The 15,051-nt window shown below is 40.2% G+C and overlaps 1 protein-coding gene across 1 annotated transcript; it reads left to right on the forward strand.

The window, feature by feature from the left end:
* Nucleotides 1-2,384: 2,384 nt before the first annotated feature.
* Nucleotides 2,385-6,991, forward strand: LOC133320774 (uncharacterized). Its single transcript, XM_061529365.1, has 2 exons — nucleotides 2,385-2,470; nucleotides 6,508-6,991. Exons 1-2 carry the CDS (start codon nucleotides 2,385-2,387, stop codon nucleotides 6,989-6,991), a joined length of 570 nt encoding a protein of 189 aa, XP_061385349.1.
* Nucleotides 6,992-15,051: the final 8,060 nt, after the last annotated feature.

Raw genomic sequence — 15,051 nt, forward strand, 5'->3', positions numbered from 1 at the left:
TTACAGTTTGGATGATGGGTCAGTCAGTGAATGAAAAAATTTAACAAAACTAAGAACTTTGTCTAGTTGTAATGCTTGAGCTACTTTTTTCTTGCTTACCAGAAATATAGGCGTCAGGTTTAATGCGAAATGTACTTATAGGTCGAAAATGTCCCGAAATAATTTGAGAAAAGTGTAATACGGCCATGCCGCTTTTTTATTTTTGCTCGACTTGGCGGTTCACTATCGTACAAACAGGTAAATTTTACAATTCATTTTTCAGACAATATCGAATTTTATCTATAGTAACAAAATAGTTTTAAATCCAATCACCACTTCATTAAGTCAATATATATTTTTAGTTATAATTATTTAAAATAATTTAAATTGTGATATTCTTGATGATTCTAAGCTTAACGATATTTATATTCTAATATTTATTGGAAACTCTTATGATGGTTAAACTAGCGCCATCTGTATATTTGTTATAATAGTGTAAATTAATGTTAATAATGTTTCTGTACAGTAATTTAAATGTCCAAATACTTGACAATTGGTTTTATAATTTATAATGAGAGCTTCTGCATGTTTTACGTAATGTTCAGTGTTTTATAAAAAAGCTTGGATCTACGATAATTATCTAACTTCACGTTTAAATTGGCCTTTCCTCGTTTATGATTTTAATAAAACCCTTTTGTCAAAGTTAGATGCAGGCGTCATAAAGATGTTGAAGTTGTGGCTCGGGCTCGCGCTAACGGCTGATTCATCGGCTTTATTTAGGGATCGCAATAGTTTTGGGATGAGTCTAAAAAGGCCATCGGAGCTCTATAAACACCTGAGAGTTTCCAAGAGGTACATCTTGGGGAAATCCCAGGATGACGTCGTTACATCGCTCCCAAAAGACAAAGATGCCTCAGAGCTAGAGTCAAGGCTTCAATTCCACAAGCAGTTTATGATAGGAGCGCAAAGTAACAGAGTAGGGTTAGGATCAAGTAGGAAGGTCCAAGATACGGATATATTGAAGTCTTTTATTCGACAAGACGAGAATGATAAATATAAGATCCATGCAATAAGTTTAGAAATGCAGAACGAGTGGTTAGACATAGGAGATTTTTGCATCCCATTAGCACTAAAATGGCGCACCTTAATCCATGATTGGTCGCCAGCATTGCTAAAATTCTATCTCAATGCATTCCAGATGACTCTCCCAGATCAGAGTAATTTAGTAAGATGGGGTAAAGGTACCGAAAAGACTTGCTATATCTGTGGGAAGGCAGTTGGAACTGCTAGGCACTTGTTAGTGGGATGTAAGGTACTCCTCGATAGCGGTCAATACTCGCGTCGTCACGATAGGGTTCTGGAAATCATACGTGAAGCGGTTAGTGTTTCGGTAGCCAGAGCGCAAAAAGGAATAACCACAAACGAGCGATCAGTAGGTTTTGTGAGAGAGGGCATTAGGACTATAAAAACAAATGTCAAGCCTTACCCCATCCTTAAAGCGGCTACGGATTGGACTATAATGATGGATACGTGTGAAAAACAATACAAAATCCCCGAGGATATTTGTGCGTCGGCCTCCAGACCGGACATATTCATGTATTCGCGAATCTTAAAGCGCGTTGTGATGATAGAGCTTACGGTTCCTTGGGAAACCAACATCCCCAAAGACCATACCATCAAGGTCAACAAATATTACGAGCTCACAAACGAACTCACTCGAAATAGGTTCGTCGTGGATTTATATGCGGTAGAAGTGGGAGCGAGAGGTATAACGGCTAAATCTCTCTACAACCTACTAAAAGACTTGGGCCTGTCCAGAACTCACATCAATTCTTTCTTGGAACGTACTTCGAAGGCAGCCCTAGTAGGTTCTTGTCAAATATGGTTAGGTAGGGAGAGGAGCTTGGACAGTGGAGGTGAGCGTTTAACGCGCGTTAGTTAGGGGCCCCTTAAACCTACACCTGGGTCGCAAGTCCCAGGCGCTGTTAAAGCTCCACTCCCTGCAACGCAATGGACCCGGCACCCGCACGGTGAATCCATTGAATGCTAAGAGGTTTCGTCTCTTCGTCTTATGGAAACTCTTATGAGGGAAACTAGCGCCCTCTGTATGATATTGTAACTTACCCTCACCTAAAAATGTTACCTTTGAATATTATAAATAGGATGTAAGTGCTAGACTGGGGGATTTCTGGTACGAGTTGTGGAGCAATAGACATCTAAGTGGAAGTACTGCCTTATTTATTTTTAACAAGTCAGAAGTATACGGATCGTTCGCGAAATATCCTGTCAACTGGAAATAATGAAGATGAACCGCTGCCACATGTCACAAAGAAGCCTGAAGAAAAAAGAAACAAGAAAACCTCTCCGATCTACAGATACTTGAACGTTTAGACCACCTGGAGAAAATGATTGAAGTTACTAGCCAGTGTGAGATGGCAACGCAATTACAACCTGGACCCTATACAAATAACAAGGAGATGCTGAAGCTCAAGTAAGAAGCTTAAATATGATGATAAAAAAAGAGCTTTAATATACAACATGACAAGCAACTTGGAAGGAAACTCTCTGCTACGGTTTGAACACCAATAAAACATCGATGTGACCTGGAGCGAGTGGAAAAGACTTTTCCCTCTCAAGCGCGGATTCGCTGCGAAACTACACGACATGGTTGCAACTAACAAACGTCAGGATGCACAGGTGATACTTTTATTTTTCAAAAAGCCAGCTCTTGGAGAGTCATGTGAGTTAAGTGATCATATAATCTGCCACGTAATTTGAAAGCTGGAACCCGAGGCACAGGTTCTAAAGCCACCGGTTCTTAAGATACTTAATTATTTAACGGATACTATAGTTGAACCCTCACAATTAACAAATAATTTAACTTTTGATAAAGTTCAGGGCCTAAATGTTTTTCATGTGGACTCACATCGTCCCAATGTATATCATCCCAATGTAGGGAAAACGTCCGATGTAATAATTATAATAAAATTGTTCATAAAACGGAATATTGCAGATTTAAAAAGTCCGATCACTGTGGTAAAGTAGGTTATGAAGAGAAAGACTGTTATTTTAAAAATCTATCGGCTCCAAATAGTTCTTATGTCAAACCTAACAATAAATTCGATGAAAAGAAATCTAAATTGTTAGCCCGATTGATGTGGATCACCAAAATTTCGTAAAATTATTATTGCTAACGGTTTTAAATTGACTGCATATATTGACTTTAATAATACTATAACAGTATCAGCGGCTCTAAAAAATCAATTTAAAATATAATATATGTCAAACAAGCATAAAAGGTTATGGGCGTCAAATTATAACACCAGAAGGTGAAACTCTATAGTAGCTTTTGAATTTTGAATTTGAACATAGATGGCGTCGGGGCTAGCAAATCGGTTTTGATAGTCTTGTGATAACCTACAAGACACCGACATGATAATAGGGCGGGCCTTTAGTGAATTACCGGGAATATGTGTTATGATAGCGACGGATACTTTAACATTTTCCTACAATAATAGCACTGTTAATATGGAACTACCATTTTTAAATCATAATGACGTCCATCTATCAAAAATAGAATTAAGGGTACCTCATGACCTGAAAATTGTTAATGGATTAATCAAAATTTTAGTTTATACGGACCAATTTGTCGACAATATGTCGATGGTGTTCTGTGAAACTTGAACGGTCTGAATATAGGTGCCTTGGTAAAGAAATTGATATTCCAGAACAAATAACTGAAATAAATGGTAACCGGGGGTATATCGACGTAAACGACTTAGTATATTAACCGATAACATTATTTGCTACACTTTGCATTACTCGAGGTTCTGAATATAAATCGGGTAATATTAAAATCGATACAGATGTGTCAAGATCGGACCTAGACAATCTTCAAAATCTTAAATAAATTTGATCATTGTTTTGATGATCATGTAGGGGTAGGAGATTTGATATAGAAATAAAAATTGAACTAACCACTTAAGTTCCCTTTTATCATCACCCGTATCGTATGTCAATAAAAGAGTGATGAATTTTATGCTGAATAAGTATAGATTTGAATTCGCTTCCTCATTATCAACGATATTTTATTATTTTCAAAAACTAGCCCGCAGGCTTTGGAAAATTGAGAACTTTGATTTGAAATTTGAAATTTGATTTGATTTTATTGAGCAAATATGGTGTAATAATGCGTCGGGACAAATGTTCATTCTTAAAAGCAAGTATCGATTACTTAGGTCACATCATATCGTGTGGAGAGATCCAACCATAGCCAAATAAATTAAAAGCACTAAATGAATTTAGAGAACCAAATAATATTCACGATTTAAGAAGATTTAATGGGTGTAAGCTGGTTACTTCCGTAAATTCATTAAATCTTTCGAGAATAGAATTCGTCCGCTATGTATTTTACTACGAAATACCAATTGTGGAAATGGGGGGAAGAAGAACAAAATTCGTTTATTGGTATAAACGAGCTTTAAAATCTGAACCAGTACTGGCTATATATAATTCCGAACTTGAAACACAGTTAAACATATATGCATCAAGTCATGGAGTTGGTGGTATTTTATTTTAAAAACAGTTGAAAGGTGAATTAAAACCTATAGCATATTTCAGTAAACAAAATATTTAATAAAAATACAACATATTTAATACAAATAATTAAATACAAATGTCATTATTCTGTATAGTGAATCTAATGATGATGATATTTGACTAAGAAAGAAAATGTTTCAGCTATCTAATGTAATTGATATTTTTCTTTTCATCAAAGGTTAAATCCAAAGTAAATCACTTACAATATGGAGAGTAAGTGATATATATTTACGCTTTATAAAGTGAAAATTCAATGTGTAATCATAATAATGATGTTAAAACATAATTGAATATGTTGAGTCGCATACCATGCAAGAGTAAAAATTATGAAATACTAATACTTGGCAAAAATTTGTTAATACCAAGCTGGTGTGTCCCATGGAAATAAGAGTTCTAACTGGTTTGTCCAGTATTAAAAGCATCCAGGGGTGTCCGGTGCTAAGAAAAAGAGAATCCATGTAGGTGTGTCCCATGGAAATAAAATTAATTAATCCATATTGGCCCTATCGTGCTTTCCGCTACTGGAGTCATTCCTAAACACTCACACCAAAGTCAAAAATTCTGGATTTACCACCACTCGCATACATCACCATGCAAAAAGCTGCTATTTTGAATACCTGTCGAATAGTACGTGAATTTTTGGAATCTGTTAATGAGTTGACTGACATTTTCACTTCCCAGAAACACTTGGTCACTGACCCGTGTGACTGGAATATTTGCCCCATTATTAGGGAGATTAATATTTTAAAATAAAAATAGTTTAAATAAATAAAATTGAAGAGTATCATGGTGTATCCAGTGCTAAATAAAATGAATAGCCATGATGGTGGGTCCCATGGTATTGAGATCAAATTGTTTTGTCCAGTGAATAAAGTTCTAAAAAAAAGGGCTTTATGGTGTGTCCATTATGATAAGTCCAGTGCCAAGTTAAACAAGAAAAATAGCCATGTTGATGTGTCCCATGGAAATATAATCACTCTTGTTTTGGTTTTATAAGCATCCTGGTGTGTCCGATGCTAAGAAAAAAAAAGAGTCCATGTAGGTGTCCCATGGAAATATTATCGAATTGGTTTGTTCATTGATCTAGTTTCAAAAGCATCTTGTTGTGTCCGGTGCATAAAACAGAAATAGATAAATTAAGGTTTATTGAGAACTTTGTACTGCTGTATTGTTATAATTCTATTACGAGGACGTAATATGCTGTCAATATGGCCGATCGTTTAATTAATTTTTTGGGGAATCTTATACATGCAGTAAAATATTTTAATACATGCAGTAAAATATTTTTGGAAAATAAGTTGTTATTTACAGTTATAAAATTTCTTCAATAAAAACAACCTCAATTTTTGATTCTAGGACTTTTACAAACCTGGAAATTGATATTTTAAATTGTAAGATAGTTCACAATACCATTACGAGGTCGTAAATTTGTGAATCAGGAAAGGCCGAGTGTTAGTTATAATTATTTAAAATAATTTAAATTGTGATATACTTGATGATTCTAAGCTTAACGATATTTATATTCTAATATTTATTGGAAACTCTTGTGATGGTTAAACTAGCGCCATCTGTATATTTGTTATAACAGTGTAAATTAATGTTAATAATGTTTCTGTACAGTAATTTAAATGTCCAAATACTTGACAATTGGTTTTATAATTTATAATGAGAGCTTCTGCATGTTTTACGTAATGTTCAGTATTTTATAATTTTATGGAAACACTTATGAGGGAAACTAACGCCCTCTGTATGACATTGTAACTTACCCTCACCTAAAAATGTTACCTTTGAATATTATAAATAGGATGTAAGTACTAGACTGGGGGATTTCTGATACGAGTTGTGGAGCAACAAACATCTAAGTGGAAGTACTGCCTTATTTATTTCTAACAATATGTACAAAATTTCTATTTAATTATTGTCGGCTAGGTATGCGTGTTCATATTGTACGGGACTACGAACAGTTGTGGTTAGCTGTCCCGTCACAGCGGCCAAGAGAATAAAAGAGGTTAAAAGGCTCCTGGTGGGCTGGGTTTCGGCGCAGGTGAGGCTGCTGGAGCCCCGACCTCTAAGGTGCTTCCGATGCCACATTGGGGACCATGTGAGCGCTAAATGCACCTCGGAGGTGGACCGCAGCGATCTCTGCTTCCGCTGTGGTCAACCCGGTCATAGGGCTAGTTCGTGCACTGCCCCGCTGCACTGTGATGCATGTGCAGCCGCCGGCAAGCCGGCTGACCATCGGGTAGGGGGCAAGTCCTGCTCCCCTCCCGTCAAATCCAGGGGCAGGGGTAAGTTCTCTGCCTCCAACGTTGACTCTGCTGTTGTTCCCGCCGCCGTTGCCGCAGTCGCCACCACTCCCGATACTGCTGCTATCGCCGCTGCCACCACGGAGGAGGCCGTGATGGACTGTTAATAATGGCTCCATTACGCATACTTCAGGCGAATATTAACCACTGCGCTGCTGCTCAGGATCTTCTGCTCCAGAGCATGGCGGAGTGGTCGATAAATGTCGCTGTAGTCTCAGAGCCGTACTTCGTTCCACCCAACGATCACTGGGTGGTGGACCTGGATGACTCGGTGACTATCATCTCGTCGGCTACCAATGGCACCCCGACCCTAGAGAGGCCTCAGAGAAGCAGGGGCTGCGTTGCTGCTCGGTTTGGAGATATCGCTGTGGTGGGCGTTTACTTCTCTCCGAACCGATCTCTCTCCGAGTTTCACAACTCCCTTAGGGATTTGGTTAACGTCGTTAACGAGTTCCGTTCTCTCACTGTGCTCGTCCTAGGGGACTTCAATGCCAAGAACTTGGCTTGGGGTTCTCGGCTCACCGACGTACGGGGTAGGATGGTGGAAGACTGGGCTTTAGAGACAGGCCTCGTTATTCTAAACCAGGGTTCTGTGCCTACGTGCGTGCGGATGCAGGGTGAGTCGGTGGTGGACATCTCGTTTGCCAGCCCAACTCTGTCATCGCGCGTCGTTGACTGGCGCGTCATGGAGGACGTGGAGACGTATTCCGACCACCGGTATATCCGGTTCGACGTCTTTGCCGAGTCCGAAGACCCGCCGGTCAGGCAGGCGCCCTGTGGAACGCGATGGGCCCTGAGGCAGCTAGACCGAGAGTTGTTTCTCGAAGCCGCAATTGTGCAGGCCTGGGTAATTCCACCAGAAAGGCCTGCCGAAGTCAATGAGGAGGCAAGATGGCTCCAGGACGCCATGTCCAGGATGTGTGACGTAGCGATGCCTCGGGTCCGGCCAGGTCAGCGCAAGGGGCAAGTGTATTGGTGGTCTCGGAAACTGGCTGCTCTACGCGGTGAGTGCATCGCAACGCGACGCCGATACACCAGGCACCGCAAGCTCCGCATTCAGGTTCTGGACGCTGAAACTAGACAGGCGGAATTGTACGAGGAGAACAGGGCTGCGAAAGCTACTCTCAGGGTGGAAATCCGGCGGGCCAAAGACCAGGCCCGCCAGGAGATGCTGGAGAGTCTGAACAGAGACCCGTGGGGACAGCCTTATCGAATGGTGCGGAATAAACTTCGCACCATGGCTCAACCGCTAACTCAGACACTTCGGCCGGAGGTGGTGGAGGCAGTGGTGAGCACATTATTCCCCCGACTGCAAAGGGAGTACACCCCTCCGACAATGACTCCGCAACCTGGAGTGCCTTATGCGGATTCTGACGAGGATGACGACAGTACTCCGGTGGTGACCGAGGTAGAATTGAGAGCAGCGGTGCGGCGATTGGGCACCAAGAAAACCGCCCCAGGACCTGACGATCTGCCTGCTAAGGCATGGATCTTGGCGTCGGAGCCTTTAAAGCCTCGACTAATTGGTCTCTTCAGTGCATGTTTGGAGAGGGGCCAGTTCCCGCTGTCTTGGAAGACAGGTAAACTGGTTCTCGTGAGGAAGCCGGACCGCCCTGCGGACTCTCCGTCCGCGTACCGGCCTATCATGCTGCTGGATGAGGTGGGAAAGCTCTTCGAAAGAATACTTTCGAACCGCCTCGTCGCGCACCTGACCGGCAGAGGGCCGGATCTAGCAGACAACCAGTTCGGTTTTTGCAAAGGGCGTTCCACGGTAGATGCAATCATGCGCGTGAGGGACCTCACGACGGGGTCTGCAGTGGCCAGAGGGAGGGTTGTCGTGGCGATGTCTCTGGATATCGCAAACGCCTTCAACTCGCTGTCCTGGAGCTGCATCCTAGAGGCACTCCGATATCACCGGGTGCCTACCTACCTCCGCCGTGTAGTCGAGGCTTACCTGATGGAGAGGTCTGTCATCTACCCTGGTCAGCGAGGCGAGTGGAAGCGCAGAGATATGTCGCGCGGTGTTCCACAGGGCTCGGTTCTGGGCCCGCTCTTGTGGAGTATCGGGTACGACTGGGTGCTGCGCACCGACCTTCCCGGAGGCGTCAGAGTGGTTTGTTATGCTGACGACACGCTGGTGCTAGCCAATGGGAGGTCGCACCAGGCGGCGGCCAACCTGATGACATGTGCAGTTGAAACACTCGTTTCTAAGATCCGGCAGTTAGGACTCGAGGTGGCGCTCCATAAGTCCGAGGCCATGAGCTTTTACAGCCAGCGGAATGCACCACCTGCAGGTAGGTCCCGAATAACGGCGGGAGGGGTTACCATCGGCGTCGAGTCGACGATGAAGTACCTAGGTCTTGTCCTCGATAGCCGGTGGAACTTCGCGGAACACTTCCGACGTTTGGCTCCTAAGCTGGAACGGACAGGGGCTGCGCTCAAGCGGCTCCTTCCTAACTTGGGGGGTCCGAATGCCTCCTGCCGGAGGTTATATTTGGGAATCATGCAGTCCATGGTCCTCTACGGAGCCCCTGTGTGGGCGCTAAATCTGAGCCGGCGTCCAGCTCGTACGCTGATCGCGTCCCAGAGGGTTATGGCCATTCGGATAATCCGTGGTTATCGCCCTATTTCCGGAGAGGCTGCGAACCTCCTTGCCGGATCACCGCCCTGGGATCTAGAGGCGAAGGCGCTTGCGCAGGTCTTCAGTTTGCGCGCTGAAGCTTGTCGCCAGGGCCAAGCTCCGCTGCCGTGCCAGATCAGAGCGTGGCAAGATGAACTCCAGCGTGATCTCATGACACAGTGGAAGGAACGATTGTCTCAGCCGAAGGCTGGGCTCGCTACTATCGCAGCGGTAAAACCAATCTTTGAGGAGTGGCTGGAGAGACGCTACGGCGTGCTCACCTTCCGCCTGACGCAGGTGCTTTCCGGGCACGGATGTTTTGGGAGGTACCTGTTTCGGATACGAAGGGAGGAGACGCCCGGGTGTCGACATTGCGACGACCAGCCAGAGGACACGGTGGAGCATACGGTGGCGGAGTGCCCAGCTTGGGCTGAGCACCGCCGTGTCCTCAGGGTAGCCATCGGCGGCGGTGACCTCTCGCGTGCGGCTTTAGTTCAGGCCATGGTGCGGAGCAAGAGGCACTGGGAAGCCGTGTCCTCCTTTTGCGAAGCAATCATGCTAGCTAAGGAGGACGCGGAGCGCATGAGGGAACGATCCTCTTCACGCGCCAGACGCTGCAGGGGACGCTCCAGGCGTTGGGGATCGCGAGATGACCTTCAGCCACCGTAAGCGCGGGTCTGCGGACGGCGAGCAAGGGTAGCTTGTCGCCCGATCAGAACCAGACCTAAGCGTACGGCGCGTAGCGTACCGCGCGCGCCTCAAAGAGACATCTGACCACCACAGATGGGGCCCGAGAGCCGTTGCCAAGCCGGGTTGCGGGTGCAAGCGAAATGATGTACCGCGGCCTGGCTCGGAGCAGGAGAAGGTACGGGGGGGTCTTTAGTCAGTAAGAGTCTGACACTCCCTCTTGCCCCACCCAGGACAAGAGGGGTCATATGATGATTTTCCCCTTTATAAAAAAAAAAAAAAAAAAAAGGTATGCGTGTTCATATTGTTTCATATATTATGTCTATCCAACGACGATCCCTATGTACACTACGGGGTTCTGTAACCTCTCGCACAAATCGGTAGATTTAAAATTCTCTCTTTAGATAAACGAAATGTATGTAATGAAACTAGTATTTTTCGGATAAACTACGCGTGATTTATTTTTGTAAAAAACTACATACTCCCGACGTTTCGGTTACTTTTCAGCAACCGTGATCACGGGCAGACGAGATGTCAGATATGATCACGGTTGCTGATCATGGTTGCTGATCAGGAATTCGTCAAACAACAAAAGTATATAATGAAATGTTTGTCTGGTAAAATTACATACTATTATTATCCAATAGCCAGTTATAATTAATTATTAGATGTCTTTATGGCAAGGAGTATTCTTAAATTTCACCATTATATTCAGGGATATATAACATGATATGCAAAATATAGCATAGTGGAGCCTCGTGATATCCCTTCCTTTAATACAAATTTTTTCCGTAAATCCTTCTCTGTCCAAGGTGCACAGCTTTGGAACTCACTCCCACCTTCTGTTTACAAAGAGAGTCCAAGTGCACCTGTATTTAAACATTAACTTAAGTGACATCTTCTGTCACTTTTACCTTCTGATATGTAATGTTTATTTTTTCATACTATTTGTATATATTTATGTGTATATTTATGTATATATCTACATATGTATGTATAATATCAAAATTTTCTATGATTATATATTTTTTTTTGTATGCTTATATATATATATACCTCTATATTTTTTTTCCTTCACTATTTTTATTGTACCTATGCACACCATGCTTTTTTATGTAGTTTCCTTTATGAAAAGGGTTTCTGGTAGAGGTCTCTTTTAAGAGATAAGTTATCATTTGTGCATCACATTTCTTTCATAATTAATTATGTAACTATTTCTTCTCTTGGTATATAAATATATAAATAAATGAATATTAAATGCTGTGAGTATAATAAATGGGGACACATGAGTGCATCATGCAGTAATAAACGGCCTAAACCTGACATTAATAAAACTAAGCCACGAAACTTGCCTCTGCCTCAATCCTCAAGGACTAATTCGTTTCAATTTAAATCCGTAGCTTGTAACTTCTGTAAGAAAGTCGGTCATAGTGAACCGAACTGTTTTGCTTAAGGACGATCGAACTCGGGTAACGTAAATTTTTGTCGAGAAGTCGTAACTGACATTAATAATCGTGACGTAATAACGGCGGTACTAGGTGGCATCCCGACAGATGTATTAATGGATACCGGTTCATACATCTCGTAATAAGCTCTGATTTAGCTAAGCATTTTTCATGCAAACTACATGCGTGCATTCCACTGTTGCGTGGTTTTTGTGGCGCGGAAATACCAAATAATATAAGTACCGAGTACGTTTTTGAATACTCCGGTAGTTATAGGCACCGATGTATTAAGCAGAGACGGAGTGTCTTACATTCGCATTGCAAATTCACAATTAATCATTCGGTCCATTAAATTACCGAATAATATCATATCCGATTGCACTGGAGATTTGGATCTTCATTCTATTAACACGTCACCGTCATAAAATTAGGTTTTATGTCGGTTGTCATAGTAACCATATTAAATCCACTTATGTTTTATTAAAATAACAACAGATATCACCGATGCGTAAGAGTCTGTCAACGACCAAGACTTTATGATTTTCTAATGTCATGGTTATGGAAAATGTATCTGTGTGCTTCATTAATAATACTATCCGACTATGTGGCTGTGTCAATGACTAAAAACTGTGTGATCATGTGGGTATGTATAATTAGTCATACATTACATACATAATGAGATCTAAGATTTTCGCGAGTTTAATTCATTTAAATGAAACTAGTATTTTTCGGATAAACTTTGATGATTTATTTTTGTAAAAAACTACATACTCCCGACGTTTCGGTTACTTTTCAGCAACCGTGATCACGGGCAGACGAGATGTCAGATGTGATCACGGTTGCTGAAAAGTAACCGAAACGTCGGGAGTATGTAGTTTTTTACAAAAATAAATCACGCGTAGTTTATCCGAAAAATACTAGTCTCATTACATACATTTCGTTTATCTAAAGAGAGAATTTTAAATCTACCAATTTGTGCGAGAGGTTAGAGAACCTCGTAGTGTACATAGGGATCGTCGTTGGATAGACCTAAGATATGATACAATATGAACACGCATACCTAGCCGACATTAATTAAATAGAAATTTTGTACATATTGTTAGAAATAAATAAGGCAGTACTTCCACTTAGATGTCTATTGCTCCACAACTCGTACCAGAAATCCCCCAGTCTAGCACTTACATCCTATTTATAATATTCAAAGGTAACATTTTTAGGTGAGGGTAAGTTACAATATCATACAGAGGGCGCTAGTTTCCCTCATAAGAGTTTCCATAAAATTATAAAACACTGAACATTACGTAAAACATGCAGAAGCTCTCATTATAAATTATAAAACCAATTGTCAAGTATTTGGACATTTAAATTACTGTACAGAATTATTATTAACATTAATTTACACTATTATAACAAATATACAGATGGCGCTAGTTTAACCATCATAAGAGTTTCCAATAAATATTAGAATATAAATATCGTTAAGCTTAGAATCATCAAGAATATCACAATTTAAATTATTTTAAATAATTATAACTAAAAATATATATTGACTTATTGAAGTGGTGATTGGATTTAAAACTATTTTGTTACTATAGATAAAATTCGATATTGTCTGAAAAATGAATTGTAAAATTTACCTGTTTGTACGATAGTGAACCGCCAAGTCGAGCAAAAATAAAAAAGCGGCATGGCCGTATTACACTTTTCTCAAATTATTTCGGAACATTTTCGACCTATAAGTACATTTCGCATTAAACTTGACGCCTATATTTCTGGTAAGCAAGAAAAAAGTAGCTCAAGCATTACAACTAGACAAAGTTCTTAGTTTTGTTAAATTTTTTCATTCACTGACTGACCCATCATCCAAACTGTAAGGCGCTTCTAGTTTATATAGAAGCTTCAAAATTTTGAATACAATTTGTGTTTAGTGAATAACTCAGGGAAAAACTAAACTATTTTGAATTTTCTGTCCACTTTGCCCTCGTTATGAATTTAACTTTGAAGTAAGAATAAATAATAGTGCGATGTCAATATTCGTAATTATCAAAGAGCCAGCTAGCAAGCCAGTCATACCAAACTTACACATACATAAAAGACAACCATCACACAAACAAGTAGACTATATTAAATATAGATAGATAGTTTCACTTCCACCCCCTTGTGAAACATCACCTACGCGGTTGTATGTTCTCCTAGTAGGATGTTATGAGTTGGTGTTATGCAACCAATACAGCTTAGCTAGAGGAATTTTTCCCACATTTCTTCTCATACGTTAAACTGAGTTTATTAAAGTTATCATCATACAGTTAATTACAGTTATAATTAAGTTACACGCAAATTGGAAGCATTGAATAAAATTATTAATAAATCTAGCATTTATTAATAATTTTAATAAAAAAATATATGAAACTTAAAATTATACAAACCAACTAGAGCTTGAGATTAATGGGGAGAAAGATCACCTTAGTGATAATAAATAATAATAGTTAATAGTTTTATAATAATAATTAAAATTTTTATATACCCTGACTTTATAACCTTGTATTACAGATGAACATTAATTGAGGAATCATGTTTTGTATGCAATACTGAACGATGATCGTCCACTGCTCTACGAACTTGAAAATAATACAAATTATTTTATGAATTCAATTCACTTCCATAAAACGAGATTTCAGGAACACGCAAAAGAAACTTATATATGATAGGAACAAAAATATCTTCATAAGAATAACAGGAAAAAATTAATAAATAAATAAGCTCTAATAAATGTAAATTGGGCTATGACACACGAACACAGACAAACAAATAAATATCAATAAATATCAATATATATTGAATATATGAAATATTTAAAACACACGTCTGTCCCAATATGTTCATATAGCATAAATTTCACTCTCAATTCATAGTGATACATCACCTTCATAGATTTATGTTTCCCTGGTAGGATGTTATGAGTTCCGTTGGAGCTACGAGACCAGTACAAAAAATTTAACTTTCGAAGCTGGCATTTCTTTTTCTATAAATGATAATGGCACTTAGTTTCGTCCCTCCACTTCGAATCAATTTTGACTAAAATTAACTGAAAAAAAACATATGTCGGTGTAATTCTTATTATTTGAAAAACTAATAATTGAGGGTAGTTGAAATTATCAGGTGTCAGCCGCATAACCACCTGCGTAGCCACTTGTGTAAGTGTAGTCACAACAATGTTGGTCTACAATCAAGAATAAAGTCATTGATGACGTCAGTTATGCTGGCGTCACACTTTTTAAAAACCACGGCCTGGACCCTACTCCGACATACGTGTATTTGAAAAACATTGATTAATTATAATCTAAATCAATTTATATTATATTAATTAATTAAATATTTTATTATTTATTTTCTGATTAGAAAACATGTATATGAA

This window comes from Danaus plexippus, unplaced genomic scaffold, assembly GCF_018135715.1.
Source record: "Danaus plexippus unplaced genomic scaffold, MEX_DaPlex mxdp_58, whole genome shotgun sequence".
NCBI classification, from domain to species: Eukaryota; Metazoa; Arthropoda; class Insecta; order Lepidoptera; family Nymphalidae; genus Danaus; species Danaus plexippus.